The 16,356-nt window shown below is 38.3% G+C and overlaps 1 protein-coding gene across 4 annotated transcripts in view; it reads left to right on the top strand.

The window, feature by feature from the left end:
- MEIS2 (Meis homeobox 2) overlaps positions 1–14,715 on the top strand; it is a 237,230-nt gene extending 222,515 nt beyond the window's left edge. Inside the window, exons 10-13 of one of the 4 annotated variants that reach the window (XM_011992708.1) lie at positions 9,029–9,087; positions 10,498–10,587; positions 10,926–11,021; positions 13,280–14,715. In XM_011992708.1, the coding sequence (XP_011848098.1) occupies positions 9,029–9,087; positions 10,498–10,587; positions 10,926–10,984 (208 nt within the window). In that variant the 3' untranslated portion in view covers positions 10,985–11,021; positions 13,280–14,715. Of the gene's footprint in view, positions 1–9,028; positions 9,088–10,476; positions 10,588–10,925; positions 11,022–13,279 lie in introns of all 4 variants that reach the window. The other 3 variants (XM_011992707.1, XM_011992704.1, XM_011992706.1) reach the window with 3 other exon arrangements.
- The last annotated feature ends 1,641 nt before the right edge of the window (positions 14,716–16,356 follow it).

Here is a 16,356-nt window from a genome sequence, read left to right as displayed (position 1 = left end):
AGGGAGCGAACACTAGATAGAGGGGAAGGGAGCGAACACTAGATAGAGGGGAAGGGAGCGAACACTAGATAGAGGGGAAGGGAGCGAACACTAGAACATGGCATGATCCAGTATAATAGAAGTGAGAATGTTTAGCAACCATTCTTTTCTCCTTTGTTTCTGGCATTTTCACCCCCCACCACCCCCCGACAAAATTCCTGTCTTTAATCTATGCAGTAATATGTCTAAATATCCTAGAACTGATAACTCTCTCTATATGTATGTGTGTATATGTGTCTGTGTGTCCCTATCACCCCTACTTCAGCAGCGGCACAGAAAACTGAGCCAGGTGTGAATGAATTCACCTCTGGCAAAGTTTATTGCTGTGTGTGTGTGTTTCCGTACATGTACATGTGCACACATACACAATACACATACATATACATACCTACATGTGGCTGATGACTTCTCACAGTATATCTCACAGCATTATTGCATGTCCCACTTGGTTGATAGGGCATCTCCAGCCTGACAGATTTATCTGTTGAGAACAGGAGTATGCATGTGAAACCAGTTTAATTCTTAACAAGACAATGCACATGTCCTATGTAGATTTCGTTGTTGATTTTTTCTCCCTTATAAGTTACTTGGGGAAAGTCATGTCAATATAAATCAGTGGTAATGAAATCAACATTATAGCATCTTTGATAATGCATTGCTAAAGCCTTTCTGGACGTTTACCCAGCTCTCAGTGATTGATATTACAGGCAGTGGATAAACATGTTTGATGGATCTGTTTGCTCACAGATAAAAAAAAAAAAAGAAAATGTAATCCTTTTATCTCTTTGATTTAAAGGGTGTAATGCCATTGGAGAGGAAGCAGTTCAAATGTGGTCATCATAGGTTGGTGGCACCAAAAATAGAAACTCACTTAGGGTAAAATTTGCTGTCAGAAAAAATGGAGCATTCTTTCTGAACTCAGGAGCGCGTGGTTCATGTGAGCTTCCTTGTAGATGGTTGCTACAATAACGCTTCTTTCATACAGGTGTGTTTATGCCCCAGGCTTGCTGGCCACAGTCCATTCCATTTACAGAAGCTGAATTAAACAATAACTACCGCATTGCAAAAAATGGTGGGGGTGGGAGGAAGGGGAGGGGGAAAGGTGAGCGTCAAAGGAGATGCCTGAGAGCTTTGTTAGGGCCAAGAAAAACCCTGTTGCAGTTGTCAGAGCTTGTTGATGTTGCTGGGAACGGCACTTTTTTTTCTCCTGGATTTTGTGGTTCTGCCTTAGGAAAGAAAGTAAAATAGAACGGAAGAACAAAGTCCTACTCTATAAATCAGCAGCTGCTCCTTGCCAGATCAAAGGAGTGACATTTTTGCTCCTGGACTACTTGTCCACTTGAGGGCTTGACAGGCAGCTAACAGCTGGCCTGCTAGACTGTATGGGAGAATCAGCCTACATCTTCTTCTGAGCAGATGACAAGCTAATCAGAGACATATCCATAGCACAGGGCATGTGAGTGCACCTTGATCTCTTCAAACATATCTAATACATAATTGCTAAACAGCTTGGTGCATTTTTGGCCAGTTAATGCTTAGGTGGTTTCCATTAAGAAGTAGGATAGAGAATTAATACTTCAATCAAAGGTGATTATGAAAGGTAAAGAGATACTAGATTTGTTGGGATCTTTTCCTCTTAGAGTGAATTAGTAAAATGGCTGGAACATAACGGGAATTGGCTAAGAATGCATGCAACTGATTGTGAAGTGACTGGTTGATTTGCAAAGGCAGGTCAGGCTACAGTGTTCAGATACCTGAGTAGGTAATTAGCAATCAGTAGTTTTGAAAATGATTGTGCCTGCTTTTTATGTTGATAGAGTTAAATAAAGTTGTAGATGTACCTTCTGTGTCTGCAAAAAGTTGTTTTCAGAAGCACTATAAGGTGTGTAGGTATCCAGATCTGGAATTTTAATGTCAGTAGTAAAACTTTCAAAGTAATTCAGTTTCTAGTTGACTTCCATCTGCAATAAATCATGTATAGGATGAGGTAATATACTACAACTTATGTCTATTGACTTAGGATTTTATCTTTAAAAGGATAGATCCTAGATATGAATAGCTAAGGAAGTTTGAGTGTTTTCTCCTCCCTTGCTTTCAAATAGCTTTGAAAGATCACTTTTATAATGCATGATAAATAGCTACAGATGAATAATCTGATGGTATTCTGTAAGAGTAACAGTGCTTCAAAATCATAACCTGCTGGGATGTTTTGTTACATGCCATCAAGTGTGATTATATTCATGGAATAGTGTTTACTGTTGCTCAATATTATAAAGGAAATAAAAGATAATTCCCTATCTGGGGGGAAATCTCTCAAGTATTTTAATTAAAAGGTCCCTACGTTTAGCCATATAACCCTTAGTCAAGTAAAATGACAAATTTTCTTTATCTCCTTTAAAAATTATTTTATATATAAAATAATTATATTTATTAAAAACTCCAACAGTACAGAATTATTTGGAAAAAAAAAAAGATAGAAATCTACAATTCTCCTATCCATGCCTGAGAGAGAGCTTCTGTTAACAGTCTTCACAAAAACATTTTACGGGCCCAACTTTTCCTTTAAGAGGTACAGATAGAGTACAATAAATTCAATTATTATAAAGTGTTTATTGCCCAAGGCAAGTGAGTAAAAGACTATTTAGATCTAAGATACCTAAAGAGAAGAGTATGTGAATTTTTTGCAGCTGAGATTCACAATTAAAACTTGATCTTTGCAAGTTTCTATTCTTAGGCAGAGTATTAGAATTTGATATGTGATCTAGAGCAAGGCTTCTCATACTTAAATGTACATAGATCCCTTGGAGATCTTTTAAAATGCAGATTCAGATTCAGTAGCACAGGAATGGGGATGGTAATACATTTCTGCATCTCTAACAAGCTCAAGGTGATGCTGCTACTGGTCCATGGCACATATGTAAAGTAGCAAGGATCTAGGGAACCAAACAGAGAGTGTGATTCCAAAGAGCTCGCTCCCCTATCCACCTCCCACCCCTGCAGGCAGATGCCTGCCCCAGTGTCTAAAATCTCCACCATAGCATTGTACATTTGGATTAAACTGCGATTTTGAGAAAGATCCTGCAACATAAACATACGCTACTTATAGGAGTACAACACATTATTACCCTGTTGCCGATCCAGCACAGATTTCTTTAACAGTCACCCACCTATTCCTAATTACTATCTATGAGAGAACAGAGCTATTTAGGAGCATTGGATAGGTGCATTTTGACTGTAAGCTAACATTTAATGAGCTTACTATGTGCCAGGCATTATGCTAAGGATCTTGCATACAAAATCTCCCTCAATCCTCAAAACCACCCAGGCCCAGTTATTTCCTCAGTTTACAGATAGGAAACAGAGTGAAGCTTGGGAAGGTTAAGAGGAATTCTTAATTCTAAGTCCAAATTCACACAGCAAATAAAGGGCAGAGAACATGAGCCCATGCTCTTCACCATATTGCTCTATGCATAAGTCTGGAATATACAACAATAATTGAAAAGGGCATGCTGAAAGTAGAGTATTTTAGTAAAGAACCTACATGAGCCCCTGTAACTTTAGGGAAGAAGTAGATGAAAGTAAGAATATTGAAAAAAGACAGTAGAAGGCCATCAAGGATAAGCATCACCTACTTGATAATTTTGCCTAGAGCCTTTTATGTCAGCATGAACACTCCATTATTCAAGCCATATTCATAAAGGTACGAAATGTTTGTGATTCCAGATTACCATCATGTTTTATATTATAAATTTATTAGTATTTAGTTCATGTGTTTTTAAAGGTGTAGGCAAATCTAGTATTCTATCAAATTATAAATCAAACTATTGCTTAGGGAAAGTAATTATGATCCATGAATCTGTCCCTAAGTAACATATGAATCTCATTCATTTACCTTCCTTTGCTCATGGCTGTCTGTGAGAAAGGAGCCATTGTCTGGTCACCAGTGGAAAACTTACGTTTGCGACATGACTCCATCATTTGCGTGCCCAAGTTCACCTTCAAAGGCATTAAACTTGCCTTATTCACTGATTTAACCATTTTAATGTATCTTACTGAGAAAATCCTACTCTCAGCCATAACCATAGCACAGAGAAATACTTGCTTTTTTTTGTAAAGTAAGAAAAAATGGAGAAATTTGATAAGTGACTTGCCAAGGCTGAAGTTTCATCATTTGAAACACCAGCCAAGAGCCAGCGCTGTGAATAAGCACTGTGGCTGATGGGTCCCAGGGCTGGGGACAGTAGGGAAGCAGGGCCTTTTCGTGTTTTAACAGGTCCCCTGTCACTGAGCTACCTACACCACCTTTCCCCAATTGATCTGCCCCCTCTTCAACAGTTCAGTCCCCTTCCTTGCCCAAAGCAATCCATGCAGAAGCTTCAATTCCGGCTATTCTTGAATCCTCCTCCGAGTGCTCAGGGATGGCAGCTTTCCAGGTAACTCCATGGAGGCCTGCACTCTCTAACAAAAGGAATGCTTCCAAAAGGAGTTGGTTACCAGGTGTGGCATGAAGTTAGTGAACCAGAAAGAAGGGATTTATCAGCCAGTTACAAAGGTGGGGGGTGGAGAAAGAAAGGAATACAGAAAAGAAACCAGCAACAAGCAGGAATAACACCTAAATCTACTTCTATCAGTCTGAACTATACTTTGGAGTAAAAAGTCTTTAAACGAAAAATCATGATGGTCAGAGTTCAGTTGTAGAAAACGATGCAAAGCTACAAAGTTTAGACTTTCTAGGGGCAGGAGAGGTCTCTGGGAAACAGCTCTTCAGCAAGGCAGTAAGATGAGATTACAGTGATAGTTGCTACCTTGGGTTTATTTGTTTTAATGTATTCTTTTTTTCATCTCTGAGTTGACTCAGAAAGGCTCGTGATTCTTGGATCATCATTGAATTTATTTCTATAATTAAGTTATTTTTAAACTAACAGTCTTAGTATATAATTTTTAAGGATCACACATACTCATGCGTTTTCTACTGGAGATCGAGACCATCCTGGCTAGCACGGTGAAACCCCGTCTCTATTAAAAATTACAGAAAAAAAACAAAAACAAAAAACTAGCCGGGCATGGTGGCGGGCGCCTGTAGTCCCAGCTACTGGGGAGGCTGAGGCAGGAGAATGGTGTGAACCCGGGAGGCGGAGCTTGCAGTGAGCTGAGATCCCCCACTGCACTCCAGCCTGGGCGACAGAGCGAAACTCCGTCTAAACAAAAAAAAAAAAAAAAAATTTAGAGAAAAAGTAGTCTTAGTAGATACTCTCCCAAGCTTTTGTATGAGCCTGGATACTAACTGTGTGTTCAATACAAATCAATGGAACTAGGGCTCTTTCGGGTATTTATTCCCTAAGGACTCACTAATGAAATTATCTGTAGCCCTTTAAAAAAAGTCACAATGAGGCTAATGAAATTTTTTTTTTTCTCTGTGAAATCTAGATAAAGCTAGACACTAAGCCTACTGGCACATTTTATGGACAAGTTGTAAAAAACTCAAGAGTGTTTTTTAAGAACTGTTTAATATTGAAGAAGACTTCGTAACTTAGGGTTAAATGGTTTAAACCAATAGAGAAGTAGATTGTATGTCTGCAACTTCAAAATCATTCTGGTATGACATTAAAACTTAGAGAATTTTTTTCATATCAGATACAGATGAAAAACCTAACAGTCTTTGGATTGGAAATAACTGGTGGGGGTTTTCATTAAAGTTGGGTGCAGCTTGCTGCATTTTGGTTAGTTGGATGTCTTCAGCAATTTTTCAAATGTTTTGGGTTTGGCAAAGTCCAAAATGTTTTTTGCCAAGACCCTCTTTTCCCCTTATTTTTTAAACCCGTGTGAAATTCAAGGATAACTTAATCCATATGTGTCTGATTCATTTACACTTAACTCATCAAAATGTTATTTTATAAGACCCATTTAATATCCATGGAAACTTCTGAGTCTTTTTAAGACAAGTCTTTTGTCTTTGAACCAGCAAGTTACATTTTTCCATATGAATGGAGCCTGAAGCTTGAAAGACTGAAGATGAGTTGATTTTCAACTTAGATTCTTCAAATTTTAAGTAAAATCAAAGCTTGATATTCCATTTACTACTTGAGCACTGAAAAAGGTCATTTAAAAAAAATATAGATGAGAAGATGTGGAAAAAAATTTACTTCATGTAATTTTGAGAAAAGACCATATATGGAAATTTCATCTTAGAAATATTAAACAAATAAAATTATTCCTAGTTTGATTTGCTTTAGTCTATAATTTAAATGGCTCCATGTTATGTAGGTCAGTGTATTTTCTAAGAGTGGCCTCTGGGTCATCAGTACTGGTGGGAGGCGGTAATTTCATTTTTTAATGTCAGGGTTTTCTTACAGTCATCTCATTAATTGTTAATTTTCATAGTAACATCTATGATGTCAATAAAATATCCCAAGATCAGGGGAACTGACAATTGGCAGGAGTTGTATGTTAAGAGATTTCTGAAAATTTGGGGCCCATATGTTTTTAAAATTCTGTGTGATTTGAAAGAATGTGGTAGAATTATGAATCTGGCAAGAAATAGCACTATGAATCCAAAACATTGTTTGAGAACAAAAATCCAGAGAGGCTAAATGGTGCCCAAGTGAAAAAAGCAAAATCTCTGTGACCCTTTGTAAAAGGACCTAGTGAAAACCTTCAGAGGCTTCTATTCATATTTGCTTAGGAGAAGTGGGCAAAGAAAGGCCATTGCCATAACTGCTAGTGAACATCCAGTCCATGCCATGGTAACTAGTTGAAAATGTTATACTGGAGTGGCATTTCCAAGTTCAGTGCTTCTATAAAGACCTGCTAGCACACAGAATGCTTTTTTAATGTTCTGCATTGTTGTGTATCCCCCATTGAACAACCTTTTGAGCGGACCCCGTTTTTACTAATGTAAACATTCTGACGAGTATCCAAAGAAATGACCTTTGAGTGAACCTCTAACCTTCCCGGTAATTATTTGTTTGAAGACAGTGTGGAGTTCTCCTGCTGAGAACTAAGAACCATGATGCCTTGCAGCTCTGTGAGTAAGGGAGTGTTTGGGGGAACTGGAGAGAAAGACATAAATAAGGGAACAACCTCCAGATGTAAAGAATAAAAGAGTGAAATTAAAAAGGGAAAAAATAGCAATTCGTTTTACCTAAAGAGTCGGCCTATACCGAAAAAAAAAAAAAAGGGGAAAAAAACCACAAAACACAAAAACCAGGATTAGTAGCACATAAAAGGAGGTAAAACCCCTGCCAAGTGTGTCCTCCATTAGAAACTTCAAGGAGAAGACACTTCTCTGACTCTCCTGAGCATCTCTGCTGGTTTCAAGGTGAGCTGATAAAAACAGTTCCTGGGGTGGAAATATCAGCTCAGTCCTCCTTGGTTGCTGTAAAAGTGGTGGGGAAAGAGGAGATAATTAAGCTCTTTTTCTGATTGGAGGGATACTTCTGGAAGTCTTTGTGATCTGGTCAGATATTCCTCAGCAACATTTCAGGTGACAGGTGGGAATAAAGATGAAGTTTCAACTCTCCTTTTGTTCTCACCTCTACATAGCTGGTCACTTTCTTTTTTGACAACTGAGCTACACTTTCTTAAGTAATAAAGAAGTCCATTGTTTTGCAAACAAACACCATATGCAAAAGGCTCCTTTGGTTTTCTCCCAGCTATTATTCCTCAGCTTAATTGTATTCCCACCAGAGTGCTCACAGGAGGCCTGCCCGAGTGTGGCCTGACTGTCCTCCTCCAAAGGGACTTCAGGTTCCTCAGAACACAGAGCTGCCAGCACACACTGAATTTTTCCGGCTAATTTCAAAGAATGAGTTTTCAGTTCCTGCCTGTGGCCCCAGGTGGACTCATTAATCATGAAGTCCCCCTGTGCTTAAGATCTGAAACTGGAAATATTGACAGATGTTATCAATGGGTATATTTTGAAGGAAAAGCTAGCTGGATGCTCCCTGCTCCTCTGAAATGCGTGGTCAGTGAATCCTGTGCATAAGCTCAAATGTGTGGGGAGTACACGTCGTTAAGTGCACAGGGACAAGGGTAACTCACAAATGGTAGAAAATTGTTTTGTTTTTTATTAAATTTAGAGAAATAAAGGAGATTTCTTATCATCTTACTCTGTTTGTACATGAATATTTGATGGGCATTATTAAACATTAAAGTAACATGAAGTAGGCACTTATTTTTGGATTTCCAACAAAATTAGATCCAGGCTTCTTAGATGAAATAACTGCTTCTCCTTTGCATTCCTGCGATTCAGTCACCACCTGATTTGCAAACGTTTCTTGGGCTCTAATATCAACCATGTGTACCTGAGGCTCTGTCTTTCTAGTGGGTTGAAAGGTGGCTGGGTTTATGGTTGGCAGTTACCTTATCCTCTGCCCTGGGTGTCCCCGCTTAGGCTGGAAAGGCTGCCCCCAGCTGGCACTGACCTCTGAATGACCCCTAACTTTACAGGCTTAAACTGCAGGAGTTGCCGAAGGACAGAAGTCTTTCTGACCAGCACTTATTACTGCTGTGTTGGTGATAAAACTTCAGACAGCCTAATTGATGGCTTTGCTGACCTAACAATACCTTGTGAAAGCCGAGTGCTAGAGCCTGGTCTCCATTTATGACCAGCTGCAAGGGGAAGCTGGGTCTCCCTATCACGGGGCGTCTAGGGAAAGGGGAAAGTCTTCCAGCCTGTGAACTTTAACCAGATTCCTACTTGTTCAAGAAGCAGAAGCACAGTTTGAAATGAATGGAAGCTTTCTCGTGGAGAACTTTTTTCCCTCCCTGAGCTCTTTTAGCAAGTTTATCTCGGTGATGACTACACAGTGACGGTGGAGATTACCCAGTCAACTATTTTTGAACACTGAAAGGGAAAATCACCTTTAAGTTGAAAAGGTAATTTTCAGAAGAGATTTGACTGTATTTCGCGCCCCTCAGCGTTCATGCGAAGGTGTTCGCAGAGTACAGGCACGGAGTTTGCTGACTGGCCTTCTCTGTTCTGTTTCAGGTTTATTAATGCCAGAAGAAGAATAGTACAGCCCATGATTGACCAGTCAAATCGAGCAGGCAAGTTCCAAGCAGTGTCTTTATCTGTATTTATGTCCCACAGGCACAAATCCTCATCAAGTTAGACTCCAGGAGTTTCCTCATCTGGTAAATAAGTGCTTCCACCAGGCATTCTGGAATTTTTTTTTTTTTAAATGTCCCCAGAATCCCACTCAAGGAAGCAACTTCAGTAACTGGTGCTAATTGGAGATTTCCCACCCTGACTCTGCTGAAACTGCTTTTTCTTTTCTTTCTGAATTGGTAATTGGGCACAAGTATTAATGCCACAAGCAGCGTGTTTGTGAGCTCTGGCATTACCCCTTGCTTGTCTGCATCCAATCATTAGCACACTCTCATTTTTTTGTTACCTACAGCTCCTTGGTGTATGCTTGGCTGTCCCCTCGGTAGCATCCACTGTTAAACTTGTTGTATCCATTCATTTGCCTTGGCTATTCATAATATTCTATGAAAGCCTGACGCGCTGCATTGCCACCATTATTTTTTGTTAAAGAATTATTACCTTTGTTGAAAATGCTTCACATCCATGCTGCTAAAATACATGTGAGCTTTTCTCACAATTCTCTCAATTTCTCTGAAACAGTTTTTATGTGGTTCTGTCAGAACCCTCCTGGTGTACTCCAAGTCATTTTATTTTTAAACAGACCTTTCCTCAGTTTACTGAGGGGTTGTGGTCTCCTGCAATAAGGCTTATAGGGAAATGCAGTTTTCCTTGGGGTGATGGCTGCTGCCATTAACAACGGTGTTAAACTTGATGGAGATTTTAACCGCAGCCTCGCTTTAAAGGATTTGTGAAAATTAGTCATCCTTTGGCAAAATTTCCCCAGTGACGCCAAAATATGTTCTCACTATTGGAGGCCAGGGGGCCTGTTGGAGAAGAACATAAAACAAAGGAAATATTATATTTACTATGTTTATTTTTCCTTGGGTGTGAATAAAAAGGCAAGTATTTAATTGAGTCTATTTAACCTTGTGAAACTGTATTCCAGTTTAAAATGTTTGTGTAAAATACGAAAATTTTTTATTAAGCCCCCAGAGATGGTAGCCTCAGAGAATCCCAACCAAATGGTACATTGCAATATTTATGTATGGGGTACCCCTAACTTCTCCAGCCTTCATCCCCCTAATCGAGAGATAATTAAAAAAGCAAGGGCTGCAGAGGACGAACCCCCTGGGAAACTGGCCAGTGAAGTCTTTCTTCCAGAACATTTTTTAAAGCCACTCGCACACCTTCACTCAGTCATCAAGACACTCATACAAACCACACCCCCATTTGTAGAGTGCCAACCACATTGTTGCTGTAACGTTTCAGTGCTGCAGCGGGAACAATTGCTGATTGTTTGGTATATCTTTTCTTCTTTCTCCTCTGTGTCCTCGAATGACCACAATCAGGTTTTCTTCTTGATCCTTCAGTGAGCCAAGGAGCAGCATATAGTCCAGAGGGTCAGCCCATGGGGAGCTTTGTATTGGATGGTCAGCAACACATGGGGATCCGGCCTGCAGGTAGGTTGGCTCATCCCACCTCTGGGCTTCCCTGGGAAGTGCCACCTGCTCCACCAGCCTCTCCATCCACTCTACTCTCCCACTCTCATGGTGGGTTTAACATTTGCCTGCTGCCTGCTCTGCCTGCTTTCTTTACATTGGGTGGGGGAAAAAAATCCTCTTTGAAAAAGTAAAGATTTTACCACAGTATCATTATACTCTGCCCCACACACATCCTTTTTCTTTTTTCTTTTTAAACCAAGGCAATAAGTGAAAAGGAATATGAGTTTCCTTCTATTTTTTCACCATCAATTATTGCTGATTTTCCGGCCTCTTCTTGGATTTTATCTCCTTTCTAGGACCTATGAGTGGAATGGGCATGAATATGGGCATGGATGGGCAATGGCACTACATGTAACCTTCATCATGTAAAGCAATCGCAAAGCAAGGGGGAAGTAAGTACAGTCGGGTGCGATCTGTCTTCACTATCACTTCAGAGACTTGATTTTATTTTTTATAATTTGCCCCCATTTGATTTTTCCTTGCCCATAACTGCATGCCTTTCCAAACTAAGGGCCTGTTTTTAAAGATATATCACCCAGCTCTGAAGTCACAGGTGACACTGACGTGTACTTTTGAAAAGGCCAACTGACAAGCCTGCGTGTGTTTTAAGCAGGTGGGACTGCCTTTTAGCCTATTTACTGTGGCCCCAATGTGCACAAACACAGACATCAGGAAGATATTGGACATTTAAGAATAAAAATAATGTCTTGGGGGCACCAGTTGACTGAGAGAAATTAAGCAGGCTTCAATGAAGCGGTAAAAAAAAAAAAAAAAGGAAAAGTAGAACTGTCCTTTGAGTGACATAAATCTGTCAGAATACGATTGATGCCCAAATTATCTTATATGCAAAGATGAAATGCTGCAGCTCATTATGCCTAGTCTAGATATATGACAGCAGTGACACCATTGATTCTTCACTAGGGAGTCGGTGTGTTTTGATTATTTTTTACATGTGCCTACTGACTTTCGACACGAGACAGAAAGACAGCAAAGTCAGTCAATAAATTTAAAGGGAAAGACATTTAGGAGCAACTGAATATGAAGGAATGGATTTTTCACTGAGGCTGAATGGCTGCAGTTGGATTAAGAAACCCATTAGACTTTAAAGCTTCAAGTGTTTTTGACATCTGAAAAAAATTCAGAGTCTGCCAACAAGATATATCCTTTGCTGAAGACACCAGAGCATAAAAAAATTCATATAACATTGAAACTTCCTTGTTTAATGAGGCTGAATATAACAACACGTACCTTGATTAAATCATTCTCTATATGTAAATAGAGGCCAACATTTTATAGGAGATCTCAGGGGGTCACCATGGCACACCATTGATGAAGCCAATTTCCTTCCTTCCTTCCTTTACTAATGCAGTCAAAAAATGTAGAAAGCAATGTTCCCTAAAACAGCTATAGAGAAAACATTTGCTCAGCTTGGATAATTCTTAATATAGGCCATATAATTTCTAGCCTATTTAATTACATAACATATTTTATGCTTCATGACCAATTACATTAATAGCTTAATACAGAAGAATATTATCCTCTCTTGATTTGATTATGCAGCCACACAATATGGTATATTTGGTACTTAATTATCATCATCCATTGAGCAGGCTGCTGTGGTAGAATAAACAGAGAGCTGGGACTATGCAGGCTGTGTTATTGTGTTTAGATGGTTTTGCCACTTCTGTTAATAATGGACTGCGGATCTACTTAACAAAATGACTGCAGCATATAAGCCTTTAGATTACCAGCTTACAGTGTCAAAAACATCTGTTCAGCTTTTCAACTGTATGCACTGGAGGTTAAATAGAGGTGAATAAAGCTGTCCTTTTAGACCTGGGGATGTGCAACTGTAAATATAACCTTAACTCAATAAACAGGTAGCTTGCAAGAGAAATCAGAATCCTTACAACTGCTGACTTCCCACCATTTAACTCATCACTTTGAATGTTGCAAAACTCAATTAAGAATTTCTAGATTTTGTTACATTTTATTCCTAATATCAAGGCATTATTTGGGGGAATTTTCAGAAATAAACTACCGGGCATGTCATATGACCTTACGTTGACTTCTTACCTTTGACCTTTACAATCTCTTGGGTGTACTGCTACAGGAATGCCTCTAATTCAAAAAGGGGGCTTCATTTTAAATACACATAAAAGCTCATTGCTTCAAAATGAATATGCTGTAATGTTTTGTATAATAAATTTTTCATGAAGAAATATAGATATGATAAGATGTCAATTTTATTTTATTTTACTGTCTTCAATTTTTGTCCATGTCTACAAATGCAACACAGAAAAATAAATGATCTATCAACAGTTAACTGATAAAACTCGACTCAAAATTTATATTCTTATTGCACTTATCAAAGAAATGTACTGAATACCATTTTGAAAAACAGTTCCACTTTATGACATTTAGTTGCATTAAATATTTAGTTCTGTTGTGTTGCATTATACTGCTGTGCGATGAAATTAAATGCAAACTACAATTTGAATGTCTGCAAACATTGGCAAGAATCTGCAGCTAAATTTAGATATAAGATTTGCAGTGTCTGTTGTTTTTTTTTTTCTTTTCATCTTTGATGGGTAAAGTATAAAAATGTTTAGGAATTTGACCTGCTTTCTTTTTCCCTCTCTACTTTCAGGTTTGCAGAGCATGCCAGGGGACTACGTTTCTCAGGGTGGTCCTATGGGAATGAGTATGGCACAGCCAAGTTACACTCCTCCCCAGATGACCCCACACCCTACTCAATTAAGACATGGACCCCCAATGCATTCATATTTGCCAAGCCATCCCCACCACCCAGCCATGATGATGCACGGAGGACCCCCTACCCACCCTGGAATGACTATGTCAGCACAGAGTCCCACAATGTTAAATTCTGTAGATCCCAATGTTGGCGGACAGGTTATGGACATTCATGCCCAATAGTATAAGGGAACTCAAGGGAAAAGGAAACACACGCAAAAACTATTTTAAGACTTTCTGAACTTTGACCAGATGTTGACACTTAATATGAAATTCCAGACAGCTGTGATTATTTTTTACTTTTGTCATTTTTCATCAAGCAACAGAGGACCAATGCAACAAGAACACAAATGTGAAATCATGGGCTGACTGAGACAATTCTGTCCATGTAAAGATCCTCTGGAAAAAGACTCCGAGAGTTATAACTACTGTAGTATAAACATAGGAACTAAGTTAAACTTGTACATTTCTGTTGATCACGCCGTTATGTTGCCTCAAATAGTTTTAGAAGAGAAAAAAAAAATATATCCTTGTTTTCCACACTATGTGTGTTGTTCCCAAAAGAATGACTGTTTTGGTTCATCAGTGAATTCACTATCCAGGAGAGACTGTGGTATCTATTTTAAACCTGTTGGGCCAATGAGAAAAGAACCACACTGGAGATCATGATGAACGTTTGGCTGAACCTCATCACTCGAACTCCAGCTTCAAGAATGTGTTTTCATGCCCGGCCTTTGTTCCTCCATAAATGTGTCCTTTAGTTTCAAACAGATCTTTATAGTTCGTGCTTCATAAGCCAATTCTTATTATTATTTTTGGGGGACTCTTCTTCCAAGAGCTTGCCAGTGAAGATTTAAAGACAGAGCAGGAGCTTCTTCCGGGAGTTCTGAGCCTTGGTTGTGGACACAACAATCTTAAGTTGGGCAGCTTTCCTCAACACAAAAAAAGTGATTAATGGTCATTGAACCATAACTAGGACTTTATCAGAAACTCAAAGCTTGGGGGATAAAAAGGAGCAAGAGAATACTGTAACAAACTTCGTACAGAGTTCGGTCTATTAATTGTTTCATGTTAGATATTCTATGTGTTTACCTCAATTGAAAAAAAAGAATGTTTTTGCTAGTATCAGATCTGCTGTGGAATTGGTATTGTATGTCCATGAATTCTTCTTTTCTCAGCACGTGTTCCTCACTAGAAGAAAATGCTGTTACCTTTAAGCTTTGTCAAATTTACATGAAAATACTTGTATGAGGACTGTGACGTTATGTTAAAAAAAAAAGGTGTTAAGTCACAAAATGCGGTAATAAATATTTCATTTTTGATTTTTTGTTAGGCTTTTGCGTTTTTAATGGTTTTAGGACAAGGCTGCACCATGCCGACTCTATACAGTGTTAAAAGTAGGTGATGGTTTTTCCCCCCAGCAGTTGAGTATATTTTAAACTTACCAATAATTTGTAAGGTAATCATCTGTAGCCTTTGAATGTCTATTTGGCCTATAAGTTCCACCTGCAGAAAACTTCTAAAGGTACGAAACTCTGTGTACATAATGAGCCAGGTTGAAAGATCCCCCTGAACGTGCTCAACCTCCTTTTTAGATGCATGACGTTAAAAAATATATACTTTCAGATAAAGCTTTTCATGGTCATCCTCTGCCAGAATAAAGGACTTTTCAGGTTAATTTTACAACGTAAGAAATAATGTCTGTGCTCAAAGGTAATTTATCTGCTTGTGTTTTTCCTCTGCCTGTCTTACTACAATACTGTTGGATATGTAAATGAAAATTTACATATGGGTGTTCATAGATAAGTAAACAACTTCTATGGAGTTTGAAATTTTGACTTTAAAAGATGACTTAATCATTAATATTTTATAAATTATATTGTGGTATATTTTTATTTCAGATACCTCCATGTGCAGGGATGCTAGGGTGATGATCACTAAACTTAAATTTTTCTCTGAAAACAAAACAAAATGGACGGTGTATTGCCATTTTCAAAATTTTATGCAACATTCCTGGAAATCTATACCATTAGCTTATTGAGACTGTGCAAACAATGTCTGCTAAAGTGTGCAAAAAGGGTGAGGCATGTCCCCTCAATTTTCAAATGAATATACTATCCTGGAATTTTGTAACTCTTAAATTTTGAATCTTTGTTTAGAAAGAATAATATCGTAAACTTTAGCTAGATATATGATGTCAACTGGCTAGGGAAATAATTCACTATCTCTGCAAACTTAAACTTGGAAGAAATCCATAGTTATATTTATTTGGGACTCTTCCATCTTTCCATTTCAGACAGCATTTATGGAAGTTCTGTATAAATGACAAAGGAAATAAACTTTTATTGTTTTGTATCATATTTAGTTAGGTAGAATTTTTACAAGTACATTTATCAATTTAAGTGGTGTGTTGCTGTTTAAACATAGAAATAATATTCTGACACAAACTAAATAGAGAAATTCTGTGCCACTTGGAAAAGAGAGAGAGCTTCCCTCTCATTTTTGCTATTCTGTTTTACATGAAGTCTTTTTGTAAATTTTAAATATTTGCCTAGTTTTACTTTAAATGCTTTTGTGTAAACTCTGAAAATTCCCCATGATAAATCAACTCTCACATCAGGTGAGGAAAAAACCTTTTTTTCTTTCCACTCATTAAATGCTGAAGGGTTTACTTGGTAATTGGCTCATGTTTAGGATGTGTTTTATGAAATTATTAAGTTATCTCAAAGTTTAGAGACCAGAGCTCTCGATCCTTGGTTTTAATGAATAAAGTCATCTCATGCTTAGTTTATTCGTCAAACCCACGTCCTATCATGTTAACTTTAACTTTCTTAAATATTTGGAGATGAATGATAATTGTAATAACTGTTTGCATTACCTTGCTCTCCCCCACCCCCAACCCTATGATAAGACAGAGAAGTGATAGGTTTGTCCAATTTTTATAATGCTTTTTTTACACCACCCCGGAAGGCA

The sequence above is a fragment of the Mandrillus leucophaeus genome, unplaced genomic scaffold (genome assembly GCF_000951045.1).
Source record: "Mandrillus leucophaeus isolate KB7577 unplaced genomic scaffold, Mleu.le_1.0 Scaffold417, whole genome shotgun sequence".
Classification (NCBI taxonomy): Eukaryota; Metazoa; Chordata; class Mammalia; order Primates; family Cercopithecidae; genus Mandrillus; species Mandrillus leucophaeus.
This window is presented reverse-complemented; position numbering and strand designations above follow the sequence as displayed.